At 37.4% G+C, this 25717-nt stretch overlaps 1 protein-coding gene across 1 annotated transcript; it reads left to right on the forward strand.

Annotated features, from left to right (window-relative positions):
- The first annotated feature begins 411 nt into the window (after positions 1–411).
- On the forward strand, positions 412–23234 carry LOC119493268. Its single transcript, XM_037778424.1, has 5 exons — positions 412–720; positions 2688–3715; positions 10461–10662; positions 13090–14100; positions 20230–23234. The coding sequence occupies exons 1-5, from the start codon at positions 549–551 to the stop codon at positions 22500–22502; spliced, it is 4686 nt and encodes a 1561-aa protein (XP_037634352.1). The 5' UTR covers positions 412–548; the 3' UTR covers positions 22503–23234.
- The last annotated feature ends 2483 nt before the right edge of the window (positions 23235–25717 follow it).

The following is a 25717-nucleotide window of genomic DNA, read 5'->3' on the forward strand; positions in this document are numbered from 1 at the left end:
TTGACTTTATTCTCATAATATTACGACTTTTTTTCTCGTTAACTTCTGACTTTATTCTCATAATATTATGACTTTAATCTCATAATACTACGACCTTTTTCTCTTAAATTTATGACTTTATTCTCATAATATAACGACTTTTTTCTTATAATATTGCGACTTTATTCTCTTAAACTTATGACTTTATTCTCATAATATTACGTCTTTTTTCTTGTAAACTTTTAACTTTATTCTCGAAATTAAAATTAATTTATTTTTCCTCAATGTGGCCCTAATTCTCCTTCGTAGTTTTATTATATAATTTGTGTATGAACTTTTTTTTAATTTTCACATTTTTCACATTATTTTGTGACAGATGAAACCGGATGTAACACTTCTGCAGTAGAAAGCGCGTTCCCTTTAAATCGGTGTAACATCATATTGAGTCCGGCGGAAGTAAGAAGCAGTTAGTAGCAGAGCAGACATAGCTGTTTTTAGCTGTTGGTGTGTTTATCTAATAAAAACCAAAAGGCCTGCATGCTATCTGATGTTTAACTACTTCGCTCACAATGTCTTCCGTCCAGTGCTTCAGAAACTTTATCAACGAGCGACTAACTGCTGCTGCTGAAGAGATATTAGGAGTCTTTGAGAGAACCATCGTCGAGTATGAAGAAGAGATCGACCGACAACGCAAACTGCTGGATATCGCTCTGAAGCCAGAGATCAAACTACATAAGAAAAGTTTGTTATATTACATTGTCCTTTCCTTTGCTAGTAGATCACGTGAGGGGATCTGTTTATATTCTTATTCAGTTGATCCTAATGATTACTTCCTGCATGTATTCTTATTAGTATATTTTACTGTATTGCCTTATGATACTTGTACATAAGTACCAGGGTCTGAAATTAAGCTTTTTCCTCACCTGACACTGTGGCAGGTCACTGAACATTTCTACTGGCCATTCATTTTTTCTTTATTTTTTATTATGAGACTTTATTCTCATAATATTATGACTTTTTTTCTCGTAAACTTATTACTTTATTTGCATAATATTACGTCTTTTTTCTCTTATATTTATGACTTTATTCTCATAATATTACGACTTTTTTTCTCGTAAGCTTATGACTTTATTCTCATAATATTATGACTTTATTCTCATAATATCACAACTTTTTTTCTTAAACTTATGACTTTATTCTCATATTACGACTTTTTTTCTTGTAAGCTTATGACTTTATTCTCATAATATTATGACTTTATTCTTGTAATATTATGACTTTATTCTCATAATATCACAACTTTTTTTCTTAAACTTATGACTTTATTCTCATAATATTACGACTTTTTTTCTCGTAAACTTATGACTTTATTCTCATAATATTACGACTTTTTTTCTTAAACTTATGACTTTATTCTCATAAACTTATGACTTTATTCTCATAATATTACGACTTTTTTTCTCGTAAACTTATGACTTTATTCTCATAATATTACGACTTTTTTTCTTAAACTTATGACTTTATTCTCATAAACTTATGACTTTATTCTCATAATATTACGACTTTTTTTCTCGTAAACTTATGACTTTATTCTCATAATATTATGACTTTATTCTCATAATATCACAACTTTTTTTCTTAAATTTATGACTTTATTCTCATAATATTACGACTTTTTTCTCGTTTTGAGTGCCACTTCTGAAATCTATATGGAGAACACTTTAAAATTGTCAACACTGAGTCAGTGAAACCAGACTGTAGAATTATGGAATATATCATGTAACCTTAATGCATGACTATATTTGGTATCACTTCATTTTACAGGTCCATACATTTTATGGTAATTAGGTGATAATTAGCAAGTTACTTGTTTGCAATTTCTTTGAAATTACTGTCAAATTACCCCAATATTTACCTAATATTTACCTCCAAAACCAAAACTAATAGAAAACACTTCTGATCAGGCACAAATCTCACCATTGTGTGACTTATTGTCTACACAGATGTAACCTGGTAGCTAATGTCATGATTCAGGGAGTTTTTAAAGAAATTTCAAAGAAGTTATTTGCTCATTATCATCTATTTACCAGCAGACATAGAAATAAAGCAAATCAATTAACTTTGTATTCTTTTCCTGGAAATGTATTAAATAAATTACTAGCTATTGGGGAAATAGCGGAATATAATTATTAAATAATATTTATAGTAAAGTAATTTTCAATAAATGTATAGGTAAATATTTGTATTTAGGCAAGCAGGCAGAGGAGCAGAGTACAGCAGAGACTCCGGCCCTGGAGACCAAAGCTACGGTCTCCCCTGTGACCTCCGACCGCGGCCAACACTGTTTTGCAAGACGGGCTTCACTAGATAGAACTTTGTGGTTTTGGTGCTTCCGTGTAGTTTGTGTTGTACTCTGCGTCTGAACAGCGTAGCTACACGCGAGCACGCATGGGACACTGACCAGGATTGATTTATACGTGTAAGAAGTTACAAACAGTCCGTTTAATGCATCAACATGTATAATCTAATATGATGTATAATTATTCAAGTAACATTTTTAATGCAGGACCTGTAACAGAGTATTTTTACTTAGTGGTATTGCTATGTTTACATATGGAAAGGATCTGAGTACTTCTTCCACCACTGGCTTTACATAGGAGCTTCTTTAACCTGACCAATAACAGTGCTTCTCCTGTCCTTTCTTTCAGAGATCTCACAGTTATCTGTCTGTAATGAGGAAGTTCTTGCAGACCAGCAGCTCTGTTTTCAGGAGTGGAACTCCAGTCTGGACCAAGAGGACCCAGAGCCTCCACAGATTAAAGAGGAACAGGAGGAACTCTGCACCAGTCAGGAGGAAGAGCAGCTTGTACTGAAGCAGAAGACTGATATGTTTAAGTTGAGGCCTATTTGTGTGGGAAGGGATCACAGTGAAGATCAGACTCTGCTTCCGGATCCACTGCCACCGACCAACACCGCAGTTATAGTAATAAAATCTGAATCTGACGGTGAGGGCTCAGGTGTATCAGAACCAAACGATGACCACCGCCTTCCTCACGACTCTCGCAGAGCTAAAAGCCAAGACCAAGCGAGAGGGAACCAAGAGAATGCAAGTTCTGATGATCAGAAACCAGAGGACAAACATTTCAAATGTGTATTTTGCGCTGAGGAGTTTCATGATTTCTTGAAGTTAAAAATTCACCTAAGGACCCACACCGGTGAAAAGCGTTTCAAATGTGACACCTGTGGGAAAGGGTTCACCCAGAAGGCTCTGATGAGGAAACACATGATGACCCACACGGGGGTGAAGCCCTTCAGATGCAGAGTTTGTGGGAAGGAATTCAACTGTCAGTCAAACCGCGTCACTCATATGAAAACTCACTCAGGTGAGAAGCCCCACGCTTGCGACACCTGCGGGAAAGGTTTCAGCCGTGGCGCAGACTTGAGGAGGCACACCCGAACTCATACGGGGGAGAAACCGTACAGCTGTGTCTTCTGTGAAAAAGAGTTTTCTTACCACTCATCTCTCACAAATCACGTCCGACTGCACACAGGGGAGAAGCCATATAAATGTATTTGGTGTGGGAAAAGGTTTGCTGTCAGCACAACGTTGAAAATACACACCAGAGTCCATACAGGGGAAAAGCCGTATCAATGCAACATTTGTGGGAGGAATTTTGCTCATAGCACAGGACTGACATTACACAAGAGGATCCATGCACGGGAGAAACAACAGAGCTGACATTTTTTTTTGAGAAAGGTTCAAAATGTGTACAAAGTTAGATAAGACTGGTGCGATTTAACGTAAAATTTGTGCCAAATTGGAAGCATAACAGAAAGAGATTCAAGATTTGTAAGTAAAACTGACTCAAAAGCTTATTCAGACATGTTAAATTACCATCACATATAAACAACGGGGGTGACTTACTGAAAAACTGGATCTAAATGTACAGGTCTGTTTATTTACCATCCAGCTCTATAAGAAATATGTCACTACCTGCATGCTCCCTATATGAGCGGACGCATGCCATTCAAATGTAGGTGATAAGTAATCAAAATAACTCCCTACGCATGGCTAAAAACTGTTCATGAAATAATTATTTGAAATAAACAAGGAAATATTCCAAACATACACTGGTCCCAGATTTGCTGTTTTCTTTTTCTTTCTTTTCCCTTATATGATTATTTATTTGAATACCTTGGGTTTTCAGTCAGAATGTGTATCTGTGTTTTGTATTTTTTTTCTGTGGATTTGTAGAAATTACACTTTAATTTTTTTTATACTTTATTTTTTCCCTTTTTTCAAGGTTGTTTTCATACATGCAATTTACAGTTCGTAATTACAACAGTTTATAAACCAATTTTTAAGTAGATGAGCTTATAGACAAACTCATTAAATACACTAGAGAAAACAACTTCAACATTCAAAATTGAAATAAAATTAAGAAAATAAATAATAATAATAATAATAATAATAATAATGATAAAAAGAAAGAATAGAGTTCAAAAAACAAAAAAATATAACAAAAAACAACAATAATAATACAAAAATACGAGAGTAATAATATGAAATTGCGATTTTAATGTGAAAATTTGGCCGGAAGTTGTATTATTGTTGTTCCTGCCAGGGAAAAAAACACGGAAGTCGTTTGAGCTTATTCTCCACAGCAGAGAGAAATATGGATTCAGTTGAGAATCTGAGAAATGTGATCAACGAGCGACTAACTGCAGCTGCAGAGGAGATATTAGGCATTTTTGCACAAACTGTATCAGCATACGAGGAGGAGATTTATCGTCAACGCAAACTGCTGGATGTCGTCTTGAGGCCTGAGATAAAGCTGCACAGGACAGGTGTGTAACAATCAATCACACATGAATAAAGACACAGTGAATTATTATTTGCTGCAGAGTGCACAGACGTTGCAGTAGCTGGAGATGAGGGAGCAGAGAGAAAATCAGTCTATATAATGGAGTCATACTAAATGCTACACGAGGTGCATGTTGTCCAGCCATGATGTCCAGGATGATTTATATCTAATAGTTACTAGCAACATTTTATTCTAATGTTCAGGTTTCCCCTCTGGGTTTATAGAGGGCTTATGTGCTGTGCAGGAGTCCATGTATATTATGGTTGCAAGGATGTTAACTTTAATATTTGTTTATTTGTTCAGAATCAGAATCAGAATCGTGTTTATTGCCAGGTGTGAGAGGTATACACTAGGAATTTGCTTTGGTTTTGTTGGTGCAAGTTAAACAGTATAATAACAAAATAATAGATAAAAACGTTTGAATAAAATAAGAATTAAATTTTTTTTGAAATTCTACCAATATACAATATACAAAATAAGCTATAAACAAAAATAAACATGATATAAACAGATAGCTCAAATATTGCCGGTGTGCAAGCAATTTGTTTATTTGTTTTGCACAATTTAAGACTATACAACATAACAAACAGTGCAGGAAGAGGCAAAAAACCTACTGGGCTTATTTGAAGCCTCCACCCAGAGACAAGATTAATATAAAGAAATAATATGACTACATAATAGTGAAACAATTAGGACAAGATATATATAATAACAACAATAACAATACAGTACAAGCAATCATGCTCACTGAAAAACTGCTATTCGTTGCACACATGAATAAAGACTCGGTGACTTATTCTTCCTTTGCTTGACATGGTGCAAAGTACGCAGACATGTAGTCACTGGGTCGAGGGTACTGAGAGAAAATCAGTGTACACAGGTTTCCCTCTGGGTTTATAGAGAGTTTAGGAGCTGTGCAGCTGTCCTCCTATATTATGGTTGCATTGATGTTAACTTGACAATTTAACATTGCAGTTTAATATTAGCTTTGTACAACCGAAGAGCATTTTTTTTTTTTGCTTTTTATCTTTGATTTAACAGCAGTGAATTGCATCTTCTTGTCAGCACAATATGTGAAATACAAAGGAAAACACGATTAGGATGTTGTGCTTCGAAGCACAACATCCTAATCGTGTTTCCCTTTGTATTTCCTTTATTTTATATTATATTATATATTATATATTATAATTATAATTGTAATTATAATTATATATATATTATATTATATTTTATATATTATTTTATTTTATTTCCTTTATTTTCCTATATGTGCACAAAATAATCTCTAAAAAATACTCTATATAATATGAAATTATTACACTAAATATCATGTATTTGCCATGTCGTTATTGCTTATAGCCAATCATTGCCATGACAATATATACTGCCCTCCCGCGCTGACCACGAATAACTATACATCTATGTAAGTTTTATTTTGAAATGATTTGCCGGAAGTGTGCGTATGCTATAATGTCTGCAGTGACGCTACTTTTACTAATTTAGCAGTTCATAGCTGTCACCACTAGAGGGCAGCAAACACTCGTGATTTTAAATGCACAGATCAACATAGAGGCAGACTCAGAAACTGATAATAATAAAAAATGTACATTATTCAGGTTAAACAACTGGTAAATAAAAATGACCTGTTACTAACTTGACCTGTTTATTTAAAATCACGAGTTTTAATGTCCTCCAGTGGTCACAGGCAGGAACTTTATTAGACTTTGTCAAACTAGCACCATTGCAGACTTTAGTAGGAATAATACAGTTATCAATACAGATTATATTCTTTAGAGGTATCGATAAGACAATCATATGTTCATAATATTATCTGTATTTCTAATGTATACTTTGTTATAAAATAATATAAAGCCCTGCACCATGTAATGTGCTAAGAAAGTATACATTTCCCAGTAGCAGTATGTTAACGTGGCTGTACTGATGCTAACTTGATGAATTTAATATTGCAGTTTTTCACAGTGACCCCTAGAGAGCAGTAAACACTTGTGATTTTAAATACACAGGTCATCTCTTTGCTTTGTACAACATTTTGTTTTGCCTTTTACCTTAGATTTAACAGCAGTGACTTCTTGTTAATCCCTTGCATCTTCTTGTCAACACAATATGGGAAATGAAAGGAAAAAACTATCGGGATGTTGTGCTTCTTTTTCTTTATTTGTACAAAATAAGTGTCGCGAAGAAGCGTCCAAGAAAAGTTTCTGAACTGGATGCTCCAGATAACAAAAGAAAGCATTCAGAAGAGGGATTAAAGTTTTAAAAAAAATGTTTACAAGAAGACTTGTAGAGAGCGCTCCTGGGGGGTTGTGGAGTTGCGGCGAGCTCACCTGTAGGCATGTGCGCCAGTGCGGGAAAGTCGGCTCAGACACCACAACTCCAGTATACTGCGAAATACAGAGAACTTTCCCTGGCGACGATAGGCTTAATCAGCATTGTGTGAACTCATATGGCAAGGGCTCGTTCATTTATATGTAAAAGTCTGCAATCCAGCTTTAATTTGATTATTTTGAATGTGATTTTGCATACATTGCCATCCCATGATATATACCGGTATTGGTATCAGCAAGCCTTTTGTTGTCTGTCCCTCCAGAGCTCGCACAGCAAGATGTCTGTAAGGATGAGGACGTTCTCGCTAACCAGCAGCTCTGTATTCAGGAGAGGAACTCCAGTCTGGACCAAGACGACCCAGAGCCTCCACAGATTAAAGAGGAACAGGAGGAACTCTACACCAGTCAGGAGGGAGAGCAGCTTGAACTGAAACAGGAGACTACTTACGAGGAAGACTGGACTCAGCTATTGGCTCCTGATCAAAATGAAAGTGCAGCACAGACTGAGCCTCCAGACAACATTTCACCAAAAAGGACAAAATCTGAATCTGACAGAGAGAGCGTTGGAGGACCAGAACAAAACACTGACCATCAGTTAATTTTTCACAACTTTCACGTAGCAGATAACCGAGATCACACAAGTGGCGACCATGGAAATGGGTTGCATTGGTTGAAACACCAGGGGACCAAACTAAGCGACAAACCATTCAAGTGCAACAGCTGCAGTAAAGACTTTTATTTGTTCACACATCTTAAAATTCACATGACGACTCACACTGCCGAGAAGCCTTTCAGTTGCACAGTCTGTGGAAAGGGATTCAGTTTCAAGCGTAACCTCAAACGACACATGATAACCCACTCAGGCGAGAAGCCGTACGCTTGCAGCCAATGTCAGAGGACTTTCCGGCGCTTCGAACATTTGAAAGTTCACATAAGGAGTCACACAGGTGAAAGGCCTTACAGCTGTGTTTACTGTGAGAAGGCGTTATCTTCGAGCTCGGCCTTGACGAAACACGTCCGGTTGCACACGGGTGAGAAGCCTTAGAGCTGCAGCATTTGGGGAGAGCTTTTACACTTTTACAATAACAAGTGCCGCCTCGAAGGAAATGAGTTCACGAGCGGCTGCTCAACCATGAAGAAGCAGATAACTGTTTACACAGAGACTTGTGTGATGCTTCTGAGTGTATCATTGCAGACATGACATGTTGAAAAGAGAGTTTTAGTTACAAATGTTTGACTTTATTTACCAGGAATTCTCGTTCCCTGTGGCTGTAGATCATCACATGTTCCCACAGTCAAAACATTTTGTTCCTTGCAGTATCATATCTCTGATCAACACGTTTCATCCCAACTCGTCACATACTGATGCTTTGTCTTGCCACTTGGCGTCACTTTAGGATCAGGCATCAAAACCACTAAAGTAAGGTTTAGGAAAAAAACTACATGGTTGGGCTTTAAACTACTATGATTGTACAGTGAAAATGACACTGAACGTTGTGAACAGGGGACACGAACGAACAGCTGATTGTAACGTGGCGCACGGGACACAAACGGAGAAAATTGTTTGACAAAACAAACAAACTGACAGAGTAATCGATCACAAAGATAATTAGTTGTAACTATTTACAAAGCTTTAAGAGCTAATGGACAAAAAGCTAGAACAAAGAAGCTATTATCCAACTTTATTTATTGTCTTTATTTTATATAAAATAACCGGTGTGGATATTTACAAGCTTTAATTGTGCGTAACAGGGATGTGTCAGTAATTCACCTCGGTGAATCAGAAATGTAATGTAGTATTTAAAGTTATACAAGACGGTGTTGATAAACAAATCTCAGTGGATGGAGAAATGTAGAGTGTAGTGAAATTTACATTTGTTTGAATGTTGATTAATTGTCCTTTTTTAAAAAAAATGAAATAAAATTAAAATTTAATTAAATCAACTTTGGTTTTATTGACATTTAATTGTGTTTTGTTTGTTGTATTGTTTTTATTGTTGAGTATCTTCTTTCGTTTTATAAATTGTATTTTCATGCAGTGTACTATTATGTATTTTTTGTTATTAACAGTGAAGCACTTTGGAACTGCTGTTTTGAAAAGTACCATATAATAAAGTATATTATTATTATTATTATTATTATTATTATTTATAAACTGCTAATAAGAATCAGGTTTTCTTTATTTTAAAAATGACACATGGAAATACTGTAGAAGATAACACACTGTTTTTAGCACACACTCCGGGACAGTAGGTGGCTGTATGAGCGACAGAAGTTGTTTATAATCTACTAATGTGGTCGTGTCTAAAAGGTATAGAAGGTAACCTGCAAATTGTGAAATCTGATCTGAGATCTGCAGAAACTTGCAAAAACTCTCGCGAGACTTACTGCCCGACGACCCATCCTATCCCAACCTTAATTATTCGAGATCAATGCTTAACTTTACCTATTAAAGAGTTTGACACACACACATACACAGTTATAATTATATATGACCTTCGAATTAACTTAAAACATTTTTTTTCTTTATTATTGTTATTATTTACTTATTTATTTATTTATCTCACTTATTATTGTAAGTGTTGGTATTATTATTGTTATTGATATTATTATCATGACCTCATCATCATCATCACCATCATCATCATCTTTATTATTATTCATATTATTAATATATATGTGTATGTGTATATACTGTATTATAAATATATTTTACTCATTTATTTTATTTTTGTTTTATTTTTGTTCCCCCTATGCTCTACACGTAAAAGGAAGGATATCTGTGTGCGTGTCTGTGTGTGTGTGCTTGATATGTGTGCATGTGTACAGTATATGTGTTTAAGAGTAGATATATGTCATATATGACCATCTAGCCTCATTCAATGCCAAACACACACACACACACACACACGCACACACACACACACACACACACACACATTCTTCAACCGGCTTTTATCCCCTTGTGTTGTTTCAGTTTAGTTTAGTTTAGTTTTGTACTTTGTTATTTGTCTTTCTCTGTATAATATATTTTGGTCTTTTTTATATATGTCCCTGCACATGTCTTCACTTGTTTTTTAATCACTTTATAACACAATAAAATGCCTAACCTTAACTATTATAGATCAATAGCCTCACCTTAAAATCTCGCGAGAGTTCCCCCCAATTTCCAGGTTCCCTTGTAGACACTCCCGTCTAAATGAGGAAGTAAACTGTAAATAGTAAGCACGTTCAGTTCAGCTTCAAAGAGTTGGATGAACTTTTTTAACGAATAAAAGTTCATCTCAGTTTTAATTCAACAATGGATTCAGTCCAAAGTATGAGACAGTTCGTCAGTGATCGTCTCACTGCGGCTGCTCAGGAGATATTAGGAACCTTTGAGAGGAAAGTAGAAGATTTAGAGACAGAAATCGCTCGACAGCGCAGAATACTGGACGTCGTGTTGACACCTGAGCTCAAGTTACGACGGACAGGTGAGAAACAATCATCTCTAATGAAGACAGTTGTGTGTTATATGTGTATTTCTTTAACTATGTATAGTCCCACTTTACAGAGGTTGAAAGTTGTAACGGATTATTTGGTTTCTAGAGATTAAAGCTGTGATGGATTAGTGTACAGTTGATCAAAACACGGATTCGCTACGTGTGTCCGCATTGTTTCTACACTTTAATGTGCTTATTTCTGACGAAATACTATCACACGTGATATGTCATTACATGCGGAAGTCTCTGTTCTCCGGTCATACCGGGTCACATCCTCCAGAGGGCAGTAAATACCAGTAAATACCTTCTTTTAATACATCCATGGTAAATACACGCATGACAGTTATTAGCTAGCTGTTGCCCCTAGCAACTGCTGTTGCTACTGTTGCTAGGGGATGTAACCAAGTACATTTACTCAAGTACTGTACAATTTTGACTCACTTGTAATGTACTTGAGTATTTCCTGCTTATTTTCTGCTACTTTAGCCTTCTACTCCACTACATTTCAGAGGGAAATATTGTACTTTTTTTACTAACATTTTGAATTTGGGACTTTTACTTGTTGTAACAGAGTATTTTTAGACTACAGTATTTCTACTTTTACTTAAGTAAAGTATCTGGGTACTTCTTCCACCACTGACAATAATCAGTGTTGGAAAGTAACTAAACATACTGTAGGCTATTACTCAAGTACTGTATTTAAATGCAGTATTGAGTGTTCAGATCTTTAGCCTTCTAATCCACTACATTTCAGAGGGAAATATTGTACTTTTTTTTTACTCCACTACATTTATATACAGTTATAACTACTTTTTTTTTTTACATAAAAAAACACACATGATAGGATGTAATACTTTACTTTAAATCTACCCAGTAGTATACAAATTATCTACAATTGTCTCCAAGATGAGGATCTACAACATTCAAATGCTCTTACATGTATGTGTTAGTGATAAAAACAGAATGATATAATATTCTATTACACTGAAAGGAGCCATTCTGCATAGTATAAGCACTTTTACTTGTGATACTTTAAGTATATTTTGCTGATAATACTTCTGTACTTTTACTTAAGTAATATTTTGAATTTGGGACTTTTACTTGTTGTAACAGAGTATTTTTAGACTACAGTATTTCTACTTTTACTTAAGTAAAGTATCTGAGTACTTCTTCCACCACTGACAATAATCAGTGTTGGAAAGTAACTAAACATACTGTAGGCTATTACTCAAGTACTGTATTTAAATGCAGTTTTGAGTTTTTGAAAGAATTAATCAGATCCTTTACTTCAGTAAAAGTACTAATACCACGCTGTGAAAATACTCCACTACAAGTAAAAGTCCTGCATTCAAAAACGTATTTAAGTAAAAGTATGTAAGTATTATCAGCAAAATGGACTCAAAGTATTAAAAGTAAAAGTATTGATCATGCAGTAAAATGTTCCCTATCAGTGTTTTACTATTATATGTGATGGTTCTGGATTAATATTACTGCTGCATTAATGTGCATGTTGCATTTTACTCCTGTAGGTGTTTTTAACTATTTTATATACTGTTGGGTAGTTTAATCTACAGTGATGCATCATATTCTATAAGATTATCATATGTTTGTAGCATCGCTGTCCTGTGAGAACCACATACATGTATCTCTAAAAAGTCAACTTTTCATGAGCTCAGAAAATCAGCCCTGTTTTCAGTTTTGTGACGATGCTTTTTCCAGCTGATCCAAGAGGCTTTTTAAATATTTTATTTATTCACATATCTTGAGGTCAGATGTCAAGGCACCCCTTTGAAAATGGTCAGTTTTTCCTCGCCAAAATTCAGCGCAAATCTGCAGCGTTATTTAACCTCCTTCGTGACAAGCTAGTATGACATGGTTGGTACCAATGGATTCCTTAGGTTTTCTTGTTTCATATGATACCGGTATCTTCCCTCTGGCTTTCAAACTAAGCCTGCTACAACCTCCAAAACATTGATTGCGTTAATGTGTTAAAGAACTTAGTGGAGTTAAAACAAATTTGCGTTAACACGTTATTATCGCCTATAACTATTTTGATATTCAATTAATCGGTTTGAGTAATTTTTTAAGAAAAAAAAAGAGTAAAAATTCTCTGATTCCAGCTTCTTAAATGTGAATATTTTTTTGTTTCTTTACTCCTCTATTTGAGTTGTGGACAAAACAAGACATTTGAGGACGTCATCTCGGGCTTTGGGAAACACTGATCATCATGACATTTTTCACCATCATCACCATCATCATTTTCTGGCTTTTTATAGACCAAACAACTAATCAATTAATTGAGAAAATAATCAACAGATTAATTAATAATGACAATACTCATTAGTTGCAGCCCTAAAATCTAGGCTATATATATATTTATATTTCATCATTGTCCCATTCTTTTGTCCTTCCATTCAGATCTCCTACGCACTCATGTCCCTAAGGAGGAGGTTATCCTGTATCAGCAGCAGCAGCAGCAGCAGCAGCAGCAGCAGCACCATGAGACGAGATCCAGATTGGTCCCACCAGATCCTCCACCGATTAAAGAGGAACATGTGGAAATGTGCATCAGTCAGGAACAACCGCCGCTTGCACAGCAACAGGAAGCTAACGCCTCTAAGGTGACTCCAACTTGTGAGGGAAGTGTCCACAGTGACCGGTCTCAGCCTTTGGACCCTGACCAAACTGAGAGTGCAGCGACTAAAGATCCTCAATCCAGCATCTCAAACAAAGATATATTATCTGGATCTGACAGGGAGAGTTCTGCAGCATCAGCACCAAGCACTGACCAGCAGCTCCTCTCTCACAAATCTCCTGTGAGAGCTGAGAACCAAGATCAGATAACTTGTAACCATGGAAGTGCAACACCCGCCAGAAATATTGAGTCAACACCAAATAAGAAAAGCAACGACGAGGACACAACATCAGCTACAAGTACAGCACAAACGTCTGAAAAGAAAAGCAACGATGGGAACACAACATCAGCTACAAGTACAGAGCAAACGTCTGAAAAGAAAAGCAATGATGGGAACACAACATCAGCTACGAGTACGGAGCAAACGTCTGAAAAGAAAAGCAACGATGGGAACCCAACATCAGCTACAAGTACAGAGCAAAAGTCTGAAAAGAAAAGCAACGATGGGAACACATCAGCTACGAGTACGGAGCAAACGTCTGAAAAGAAAAGCAACGATGGGAACCCAACATCAGCTACAAGTACAGAGCAAACGTCTGAAAAGAAAAGCAACGATGGGAACACAACATCAGCTACGAGTACGGAGCCAACACCACATGGGAAAGATAATGAGAACACCACCTCAGATGAGACACCAACTACAAAAGGAAAGAGTAAGCCAACACCAAATAAGAAAAGCCAAGATGGGAGACAAACCTCAACTGGAAGTGTTGAGCCAACATCAAATGAGAAAGGTAACAATGAGAACCCAACATCAAGTGGAAATAGTGAGCCAGCACTAAATAAGAAACATAATGATGAGAACACAGTGTCAATCAGAAGTACTAAGACAACACCACTAAAGAGTGGTGGTGGGAAAGCAAAACCAAATAGAGGTACTGAGCCAACGCCAAATAAGAAACCAGATAATGTAAAAACAACATTAGCTACAAGTACTAAGCCAACACCACATAGGAAAGGTAACAAAGAGAACCCAACATCAAGTGGAAATAGTGACCCAACGCTAAATAAGACACATAGTGATGAGAACACAACATCAAATGGGGATACAGAGCCAACACCCAATAAGAAACGTAGCGATGGGAATAAAACCAGTGGTACTGAGCTAACAGCTAACCAGAAACATAATAGTGAGAACACGACATCAACTAAAAGTACAAAACCAACACCAAATAAGAAAAGTAACGATAAGACCACAACATCAGCTAGAGGTACCAAGCGAACACCAAATGAGAAAGGTAATGATGATGACCCGACATCAAAAGGAAATAGTGATCCAACACCAAACAAGAAAAGCCAAGATGGCAGACCAACCTCACCTGGAAGTGTTGAGCCAACATCAAATAAGACATGTAACAAGGAGAAGACAACATCAGCTACAAGAACTCAAACAACACCTCAGAAGAAATGCAAAGACAAGGACATAACATCAAATGGAAATACTGAGCAAACGCCAAAAAAGAAACGTAGCGAGGGGAATAAAACATCAGCCAGAAGTACTGAGCGAACGCCAAATAAGACACGTAGCGATAAGACCAAAACATCAACTACAGGCACAGAGCCAACACCAACTAAGAAACGTAACAATGAGAAGACAACATCAGCTAAAAGTACTGATCCAACAGCAAATGGGAAACCCAACGATGGGGAAATAACAGCAACTACAAGCACTAAACCAGCACCGAATAAGAAACGCAATGGTGGGAAAACAACGTCAACTAGAAGTACTGAGTCAACATCAAATAAGAATTGTAACAGTGAGAACACAACATCAGCTAAAAGCACTAAAGCAGCCCCGAATAAGAAACCCAAAGATGTGAAAATAACATCAACTACAAGTACAAAGCCAACACCAAATAAGGAACGTAATGATGGGCGCGCAATGTCTACAAGAAGCAAGGTGTCAACAGCAAATAAGAGACAAAACGATGACAGCACAACGTCAAATGGAGGTACTGACCCAACACCAAAAAAGAGACGCAAGGATGGAAAGACGACATCAACCACAAGTACAGAGCGAACACAAAGTGAGAAACGCAACAATGGAAGTACTGACCCACCCTCAAAGAAAAAAGATGGGAAGACATCTGGCCGTAGCATCGAGGATGATGATAACCCCTACAAGTGTGACAGGTGCGGTAAAGTGATGACTAATTTCAAAAACTACAAATTTCATATGAAATCCCACACTGTTGAAAAGACTTTCAAATGCGACACTTGTGGGAAAATGTTCAGGGAGAGTTGGGATTTGAATAAACACATAATAATTCACTCTGACAAGCCTTTCAAATGCAAGGTTTGCGGAAACGAATTCTTCCGACGTTATAATCTCGACCTGCATCTTCGGGTTCACACTGGGGAAAAGCCGTTCAAATGCGACACCTGCGATAAAAGCTTCAGCACGTGTGTGAACATGAAGAAGCACATGAGAATTCACACAGGTGAGAGGCCTTACATCTGCACCGACTGCGGGAAGGATTTTGCACATTCTTCGTCTTTCAAAAATCATCTGCGAGTGCATTCGGGGGAAAAGCCCTTTAAGTGTTCCTTTTGCAAGAAAAAATTTGCTACCAATACAGCTATGAGAAGGCACCAAAAGACACACACGGGGGAAAAGCCATTCGGGTGCACTGAGTGTGAGAAGATGTTTGGTCATAAAACAGACCTGAAAATACACATGAGGCTACATACTGGGGAGAAGCCTTACAAATGCAGTACTTGTGGAGAACAGTTCTCCACCTGGATAAAACGCCACAAACACAACAAGAAAGTACATGCAAGTGATACAGAAAGGTCCACTGATTAAAAACCTGTCTGCATTTGATACACCATACGTAAGATACAAGTAAATGAATTACACTAAAGTAGAATTGCTACTGCAAATTTTTCATTTTATTTTAAAGTGCTCCAACAATTTAGCATTGCACTCAGGGATGACAGTTAAGAAATGTAAAAATCAGACAAGCAGAAAGCAGAATCAGACATATCGTCTTTTTTTTTTTTTTTTCTTCTTCCTTGTCAAAATTGGATGCCTACATTTCCCACAATGCAGCACATCTGCAGACAGTTTGGCCAAAGATTTTGGTGTGCTAGTAGCTGCTAATAATATAGCCTTGGGACGCTAGCCTCAGTCAGAGATGAGGAATGGGCTTCAGATATCTGGCAAGCTCACTTGCTCCTAACTCCACACCCCCAGATTTTTTTCATTCATGTTTTTGTAATTTTCAATCCCAACCGTGCTGACACAATTCATCAGACTTCACACAGCTCTCTCTGGAGCCACAGAGCTTTATCGAGCCTCCAGGACTCAGCAGTTATTGTTCACCTTGTTAGTGTTACACTGTCTTAATAGAATATTACAACTTTTTTTCATATATGCAGTATTAGATCTGTATACAGACTTAAAATAGGTGGAGTTCCCCTTTAAATGTTCTCTCTTTCTTAGTTTTTACTTTGTGGTCTTGATTGTAAATAAAATCAGCTTTTTTTTGCTGCACAAACTTTAGTGTACTAGCCACTCGCATCGGGTGTTCAGACGGGGAAGCTTTGGTGAGGGTTTGTTGCTTCATGATATAAGATGAAATACAGTCCAGGAAGGTTGGTTTGAGTAATAGATCTATGAGTTTGAAGGCTTGAACACTGCACAGATGTTTATCACAGTGACAGTCATTTATCAACAATCGTGACGTAAATAGTGGATTTACGCTATTTTTGTTACAAAGTAGTCTGCCTGGAATGTGATCTTGCATGTATTTGACTGGCCAACGTGGTACTTTGCCGGATTGGATGCAGTTGCATTGTGTTACAGCTAAACTTGATCTAGCTTTAACTTTTTTGCTAGACAGCCATGTGTTCTTTTTTGAGCTGTCTCATTGAAATGAATGAGTGGGCTGCGCTTTTGCACGCAATGCCAATATTAGTCTGAATGTGGCCTTATCGCTGTTTTTTTGGGTCTCATGATGGTGACTCAAAATGAATGTCAACATAGTAGTTTAGGACGGCTTCAATTGAATCAAATGTTCAAGCTGTTGTTGTATTTACCACACACTGGAAAACATGCCTGCTTCTGTGGAAGTCTGTTGCCTATTTCCAGAGACAGTCTTGGATCCCATTTTCTGAGGCTATTTATTCATTTGTGGAATATAGACTGTGAATACAGAGAAATTGTCAAACATCTGTATATATTTTTGAACACTGGGATTTAGATTGTTATGACTCTTTTATAGATCTAGAAACTGGAAAGGACTCACAGTTTTGGGCCTTGCAAAGTTTTTGTTGTTAAAATACAAAGAAATTATTAAAAATTGTTAATGCAATTTTTCAATGTTGTTATCAGATTTCATATTATTGATTGTAGGCAAATGTTGCTTCTATGTAATGAGTTTGTTTTTAAAAATGCAGTCTATTTCTCTCTACAGCACATCCGTTCTGTAAAACGCACTGAATGCATTGAGGATGTTTTTACTTCATACATTTTTAATAAATTGTAATTACCTTATTTCCTTAAACTGTGTGCTTGTAATTTATATTTTTGGCAGCTGATGGACAGACATTACTGAGGGTGACATGTAGTTGCAGGATGTAAGCTACTAACGTGGCTTTCCTGTAGCTGCCTCTATCACGCAGCACTACCGGTTTGGGTTGATGAGACCGTCTCTCTTTCGATTTTTTTCTAAGGTTATCACTAATGAACAGATAGATAACCAACAGCTTTGTCAGGAAAGGAAGTGTTTCTGTTCAGATAAGTGACGAACAGTGTGTGTCTGAGTTACAGCCACAGAACTAAAATCCTAATCTCCTGAAAATGTCTGCAATTGAGAGTTTGAGAAAGTTAATCAACGAGCGACTAAATGCTGCCGTGGAGGAAATATTAGGAGTTTGTGAGCAGACTTTAGTTGTGTATGAGGAGAAGCTCGTCCGTCAACGCAGACTGCTGGATGTCCTTTTGAAGCCTGTGATAAAGCTACACAGGACAGGTCTGTAGAAGATCATTTTGTTACTGTAACATTATTCTAACTCGGTTTAGGTGTAAAAAGAAAAAACATCAACAACAAAAAAATAAACGTCAGTTTAAATTTGGACATTTGACAGATGAACCACATTCAGCTGCTGTTGCTGGTTCATCATGTTACTCATTGAAAATTAAAATTCATGTTTTACAAAGCAATCTTAATTGTTATTTTATTGTCAGTGAAACAAGTTCAAATAGGACTATAACAACCAGTGGTGTCAGAAGTAGCTTACTCATATTTTTTACATATTAGTACATGTAGAAGTACGCCTACTGCTCTGTAAAAATTACAAATGAAAGTCCTACATTCAAGATTTCACTGAATTAAAAGTACGTAACAACAAAATGTACTTGAAGTATTAAATTAAAGTACTTGTTGGACAGAATGGTCCCTTTCAGAGAGTTAGATAGATTATTATGTATATCATATTATTGGAATATTATTATTTATTTAATGTTGCAGCTGCTGGAGGAGGAACATATTTTATAAATTGATCATATTTTTTGTTTGTAAAATGAATCTGAAAAGTACCTTCAGCTGTTAAATACATGTCGTGGAGTAAAGTATAAAGTATAAAGTACCCTACAATTAATTAATTAATTAATTAATTAATTAATTAATATAGGCTATTTTTTGGTGTGAAATTGAAGCAAGTCAAGCAGAAGTCAAGGTTTTTTTCATATCTGTCTTGATTTTGCTCTTAGGTTTGTCTAATGCAAGTTAGACAGTTTCACAAAAATACAGTAATGTATGCCAAAATAAGTTAGCCTCCCTACTCAGACCTAAGAGCCACATTTCCATGGCAATAGTCAGTGAATCTTGCTGACCAGTGGCATCAAAGGGTCTTTATAGACCTTTTCATTGCCATTCTGATGCTAAGGCAACAGCTTCTAAGTTTAATTCCTGTCAGTTACTGCAACCACTGGAAACAGGAAATAGAAAGGGGCCTATTTAAGATGTTTATCTTGTCACGTTTGAAAGGTCTTTTATACCTGAAAAATACAGCAAGGTAAATGCCCAGTTCATCTAATGTCACACTGAAGTTTGTCACCATGTGTCACACTGGCATTTTTTTTCTGAATTTGTCTTACACACAGATCTGCATTTGATAGGTGAAATCTTCCCTCTTTTGCTAGTGATGTTATCTTTGATATAGATGGATAGCAGCTTTGGTAAGGCAGAAATGGAAATTTCCATTCAGATAAGGGAAGTAGAAATATTTGAATTCACTTCATTGAAATTAATAAATTGAATGAATGAATTCACTTTATTAAAAATATTTGCACTTGAAAGTTAAGTGAAAAGAAATGTGAGGCCTATTTTTATTGTCAATGTGAGTTTATTTTACGGCCTATACTGAAATTCAGTTTTAGTAGGTCAGGTAACTCAGTGACAATTTAGCCTAGCTATACTCCAATTCTGCTTACAGTTATGATGCAGAAGCAGTGAGTTACAAGGTTCTGTGTCAATGTAAATATTTGTTGTTGTTTTACACAGTACATGTCTCAAAGGAAAGCTAAATTAATATATATATCTGGAGTGAAAAAGAAATTAATAAAAGGCCCTCCCTTGTCCCCAAAACAATCAGACCTGCCCCCCTCATCTAAAGAAAATTAACACACAGTCCCCATAGGATAACTTAGGATAAAGTGAAGCTTGGATTGACTTCTCTTTATATTCTACTTTTTATTTATTGAGCAGACCACAGACTACTGGCACTTTTATACTGCCACAGTAGTTAAAAACGGAGTCATATGTCATACACCAAGAGTTATTTTATAGTATATTTCTTAATAAAGCTGCACAAGGGAGAAAGAAAAATCATTAATGTTCTTTGTTTTGTCCCTTCAGAGCTCCCTCAGCAATATGTCTGTAAGGATGAGAAGAAGGAAGTTCTTCTTGACCAGCAGCTCTGTAATCCAGAGAGGAACTCCAGTCTGGACCAAAAGCCTCCCCAGATCAAAGAGGAACAGGAGGACATCTCCACCAGTCAGCTTGTACTGAAGCAGGAGAGTGCAGTAGAGGATGATCCCCTTGACAAAATCCGTATTGAATGTGTAAGATCTGAATGTGACAGGACGGACTCTGGAGTATCAGACCCAAAGAGTGACCATCAGCTCCTCTCTCACACCTCCCGTGTTGCTGATAACCAAGACCCCAGGAGGGAAAGCCATGGAAACGCAACACCGATGACAAATACTGAGCTAAACCCAAAGAACTCTGGGAACTCAACATCAACTACAAATACTGAGCCTAAACTGCCGAAGAAGTCTGGGAACACAACACCAACGACAAATACTGAGCCTAAACTGCCGAAGAAGTCTGGGAACACAACACCAACGACAAATACTGAGCATAAACTGCCGAAGAAGTCTGGGAACACAACATTAAATAATGAGCCTAAACTGCCGAAGAAGTCTGGGAACACAACATCAACTACAAATACTGAGCCTAAACTGCCGAAGAAGTCTGGGAACACAACACCAACAACAAATACTGAGCCTAAACTGCCAAAGAAGTCTGGGAACACAACATCAACTACAAATACTAAGCCTAAACTGCCAAAGAAGTCTGGGAACACAACATCAACTACAAATACTGAGCCTAAACTGCCGAAAAAGTCTGGGAACACAACGCCAAAGACAAATACTGAGCCTAAACTGCCGAAGAAGTCTGGGAACATAACATCAACTACAAATACTGTAAAACCAAAAGAGACCTCTGTGAATACAACCCCAACCACAAATACTGTGCCAAAACCAAAGAAGAAACATAATTCAGAGAATACATCAATTACCAATATTGAGCTAAACCCAAAGAAGTCTGGGAACACATCATCAACTACAACTACTGATACTGAACTGCCGAAGAAGTCTGGGAACACAACATCAACTACAAATACTGAGCCTAAACTGCCTGGGAACACAACATCAACTACAACTACTGAGCCTGAACTGCCGAAGAAGTCTGGGAACACAGCATCAACGACAAATACTGAGCCTAAACTGAAGAGGAAGTCTGAGAACACAACATCAACGACAAATACTGAGCCTAAACTGAAGAGGAAGTCTGAGAACACAACATCAATGACAAATACTGAGCCTAAACTGAAGAGGAATTCTGGGAACACAACATCAACGACAAATACTGAGCCAAAACCAAAGAAGAAACATAATGCAGAGAAAACATCAACTACAAATTCTGAGGCAAAACCAAAGAAGAGCCCAAGGAACACAGAATCAACCATAAGCACTGAGACGAAACCAAAGAAGAATGAGGATGCAAGATCAGCTACAAGCATTGAGCCAAAACCAAAGAGTAAATGTAACAATGGCCATGCCACATTAACTTCAAATCATACACAAAAAACACAAGAGAGTCACCATGGGAACGCAAAATCAGCTGATACTACTGAGCCGAACCCCCAAAACAAACCTTACAAGTGTGACGACTGCGGTAAACCCTTTTCTTACATGAAAAACTTGAAAGTTCACATGAGAATCCACACGGGTGAAAGGCCGTTTAAATGCAGCTACTGTGAAAGGAAGTTCGTCCAGAAGTCGACCTTGAAACGACACATAAAAACTCACACTGGAGAAAAGCCCTTCAATTGCAGCACATGTGGGAAAAGGTTCGCCCAGTTTGCTGCGGTGACTAACCACATGAGAACTCACACAGGCGAGAAGCCGTACGTTTGCAGAACCTGTGAGAAAACATTCAGCTGCGGTGCTAATTTGAAGAAGCACTCCAGGGTTCACACCGGCGAGAAGCCGTACACCTGCATCGAATGCGGGAAGGAGTTTGCAGATTCCTCGGCGTTCAAAATTCACCTTCGAGTGCACACAGGGGAGAAGCCGTATAAATGCCCTCAATGCAGGAAAAGATTCTCAATCAGCACGACTTTGACAAAGCACATTAGAACACACACAGGTGAAAAGCCGTATCAGTGTGACACTTGTGGAACCAGTTTTGCTCAAAAAACAGACTTGATAACACACATTAGGATCCACACAGGCGAGAGACCGTACATATGCCGTTTGTGTGGAGCTGCGTTCATAAGCAACACAAAACGGTGTAGTCACATGAGTGTTCATAAAGATGTCTTACGGAAGGGCAGTTCTTAAAAGTTTTAATTGTACCTGACTAATCAATAGGGCCTTTTTTTTATAGATCATGTAATAAAAATTCTCTGCATGGGCATAACAACAATGAACTTTGGCCTTAGAGATAGTCTTGGAGGTTTATGCCTTTGCTTTCCAGAGCACACTGCTGTTGAAATGGCTGACACAAGCACACATATGCAATGACTGGTAAGTGATGACATCACAACCCATGTGGAAATGGATGTCGAAATTCTGAGACAGATCTGATAGACCGGTTACAACACGTGCCTCTGCAGGAAAAACACTCATGGTCCCATTCTGCCATCATGTGGTCTTTTTTATATTTGCATCATTGAATTTTATATTTTTGAGTAGGCGATATTGTCTGTGGTGGTGGTGTGTTAATGTGCAAATTGTACGTACATGTTTAGGCTGTATATTTCTGCTTTTAATGCTGCTGTCAGCTGCCCAATTTTTATTGGTATTGTGAATTAATTTCTTGTATAGTGGCTGAACTTTTTCTATTCTGGTGTTTGTTTGGCATGTGATGCTTTCATGCAGCTGATGTTTTTGTCTCTCAATTAAATTGTGATGTGTGAGGTAATCCCTCATGTAAAGCTTATTAAATTATCAACCTTATCTGTCTCATGTTGTTAAAGAGAAACCTTCTAGCAGCATTTAATCAAATATAACCTAATTCTGCTTTCCATTTATGTACTTGCACCATTGAAGTCAATAAATAGTCAAATAATAGTAATTATGTGAACCATGTTGTTGATTTCACTAGATATTTAATAGCATTTCTTTTTAAAGTTATTGAGCTAACTTTATGCTCTTAAAATAACCCCCAGATGTTGTAGTTATTTTGAGACTGGTAACAGGGGCAACCATTAAAGCTGAGATCCAGACTCAAAGTGTGCTTTGCCTTGTGGTTGAAACCTACCACCTGAGTGGGCTCATTACCAAATATGGTATGTTTTCATTACGTTCACTATATCCTTTGTATGCACACACACTTTATCTATCTCTTCATCTTGTCTTCTCAGTTATATATACACTCCCAACCGAAGGCTCACTCACTGCAAAATATTATTTTAGTGCAGAGCTTCCTGTCAGATATCAAAATGAAGTGTAGCCCATATGCATGTATATAGTTGTAGTTTCACGGCGTATACAAAGTGATAAAAATTGATGATAGATAAATAAAATGAACTTAAAGAAACTGTCTCTATCTGTCTGCCAGACCACCCACCTACATCTTTGTACAGTATATTTATCAGTCTGTGTTGCAGTGGTTAATCAGTGGGTCGTGGTTCCAGAGCTGCAGTGGCTCCAGTGTCATTTTGAACCATTAGCAGCTCACAGGTGGGTTCATAAATCATCTAGATTGTGTTTGCACAGCTGGTTGCAACCCTCCACTCTCCTAACCCTAACCTCAGCCACTGTATCAGTTTCAAACAGGCAAATATTTGTAATCATCTTGGATGACTTGTGTTACTTTGTTTCATTATGTGATTGATGGAGGAAGTGTGAGTAAGACTTCGGGGGAGGCAACTGCAAAACAGAAAAACAGTCCCAAAATACAGTATGTTGGATTGAAATTAATGTTTTTCTTCTAGACTGTATAACTAGACACCATTTATCTACCAAAGAAAACGCTAATGGTTATTTTTATCCTCCATCCAGGACACAGAGATGTTTGCAAAAGGCCTACAGCATCCTAAAGGGCTCTTTCCAGCCCTTTCACAGACTGTTTGACACCTACCTTGTATGAGATATCGCAGTATTAAACCTGCAGTAGGCAGAATATTTTTGGCATCATTGGGCAAAAATAACATAATAACATTTCAGCATATTGTAATTCACGGGTTGTGAGTGAAAACTAGACTCCTGCACATCCTCATGGCTCTGTTTTCAGGCTTTAAAATATCTAACTTGTGATGGGAGACTGGTCAATCACAGGTAATTTCAGAGAGAGAGCGCTCCTATTGGTGGTTCATTCAACGCAGGTCAAACACTCGCAAAGTCCAATCAAACAGTCAAACTAGGCAGCGCTGATCAAATATGAATCAATATTCTGTTACTGTAATGCCTATTTCTCTCATAAAATGTTTTCAGAATCATCTTGTAGTGCACTGTTTAGCTGTAAAATGAGAAAGTTTGTGACCCAGCAGCCATGTCGAGATCAATTGAGGAAATATCAAGCACCGCCCACCAGCCGGAGCACAGCCAATAGGAACGCTCAATAGGAACGCTCGCTCTCTGAAATTACCTGTGACTGATAAAATTCTCCCATCACCTGCTAGATTTTTTAATGCCAGAAAACAGAGCCATGAGGAGATGCAGAAGTCTAGTTTTCTCTCAGAACACTTGAATTACAATATTCTGAAAGGTTATTATGGAATTTTTGCCCAATGATGCCAAAAACATTCTGCCTACTGCAGGTTTAATACTGCGGTATCTCATACAAAGTACGGGTCAAACAGTCTGTGAGAGGGCTGGAAAGAGTCCTTTAGGATGCTCTAGGCATTTTGCAAACATCTCTAAATGCTGAAAGGTTATTATGGAATTTTTTCCCAATGATGCCAAAAACGTGTTGCCTACTGACGTTTTAAATAAAGTTGACTGAGTTCATCTTTGCATGTAAACTATTAATTAAATATCGATGCAGTGTTTTTGCATCACAAATAATATCATGAACTTTTTCCAATATTTTCTTACACCCCTAATTAAGTGCAACCACCAGGAGGATCCTCCCTACCCCCTCATTAATTGCACAGTGCAATTTTGCATGTCTCGGCCAGCCATACACTTTATGAAGAACATAATTATGATTTTACATTTTTATTGTTTTTTTGGTACCCTGGTTCACATGGCGGACTCTATTCACTGCAACACGCACCCTTTCACCTTTACCTGCTCCTAGCTCCTAATGCTCTGCTCACACCGCTGCTGCTGCTGCATTGCACATGTGCAAACTTTACTGCACCACAAGCAAGAAGCAGACCGTAAGTAGCATTTCATTGATTAACAGTCCGATCCTGTTGATTATGGAAGGATTTGTAGAGAAATAACATATATTTGCATCATGTTTCCTGCTCTGTTTGTCAGCCGCACATGTGCCCTTCAAGTCGAAACACCTGCAACCCCTTCCTGTCCAGAGGCGAAACATCTGCTGCTTTAACGTTACTTCTGCAAGGTAAGAATTTGCTGCTTTTGTATTAATATATGTAAAT

This window comes from Sebastes umbrosus, chromosome 8 (assembly GCF_015220745.1).
Source record: "Sebastes umbrosus isolate fSebUmb1 chromosome 8, fSebUmb1.pri, whole genome shotgun sequence".
Lineage (NCBI taxonomy): Eukaryota > Metazoa > Chordata > Actinopteri > Perciformes > Sebastidae > Sebastes > Sebastes umbrosus.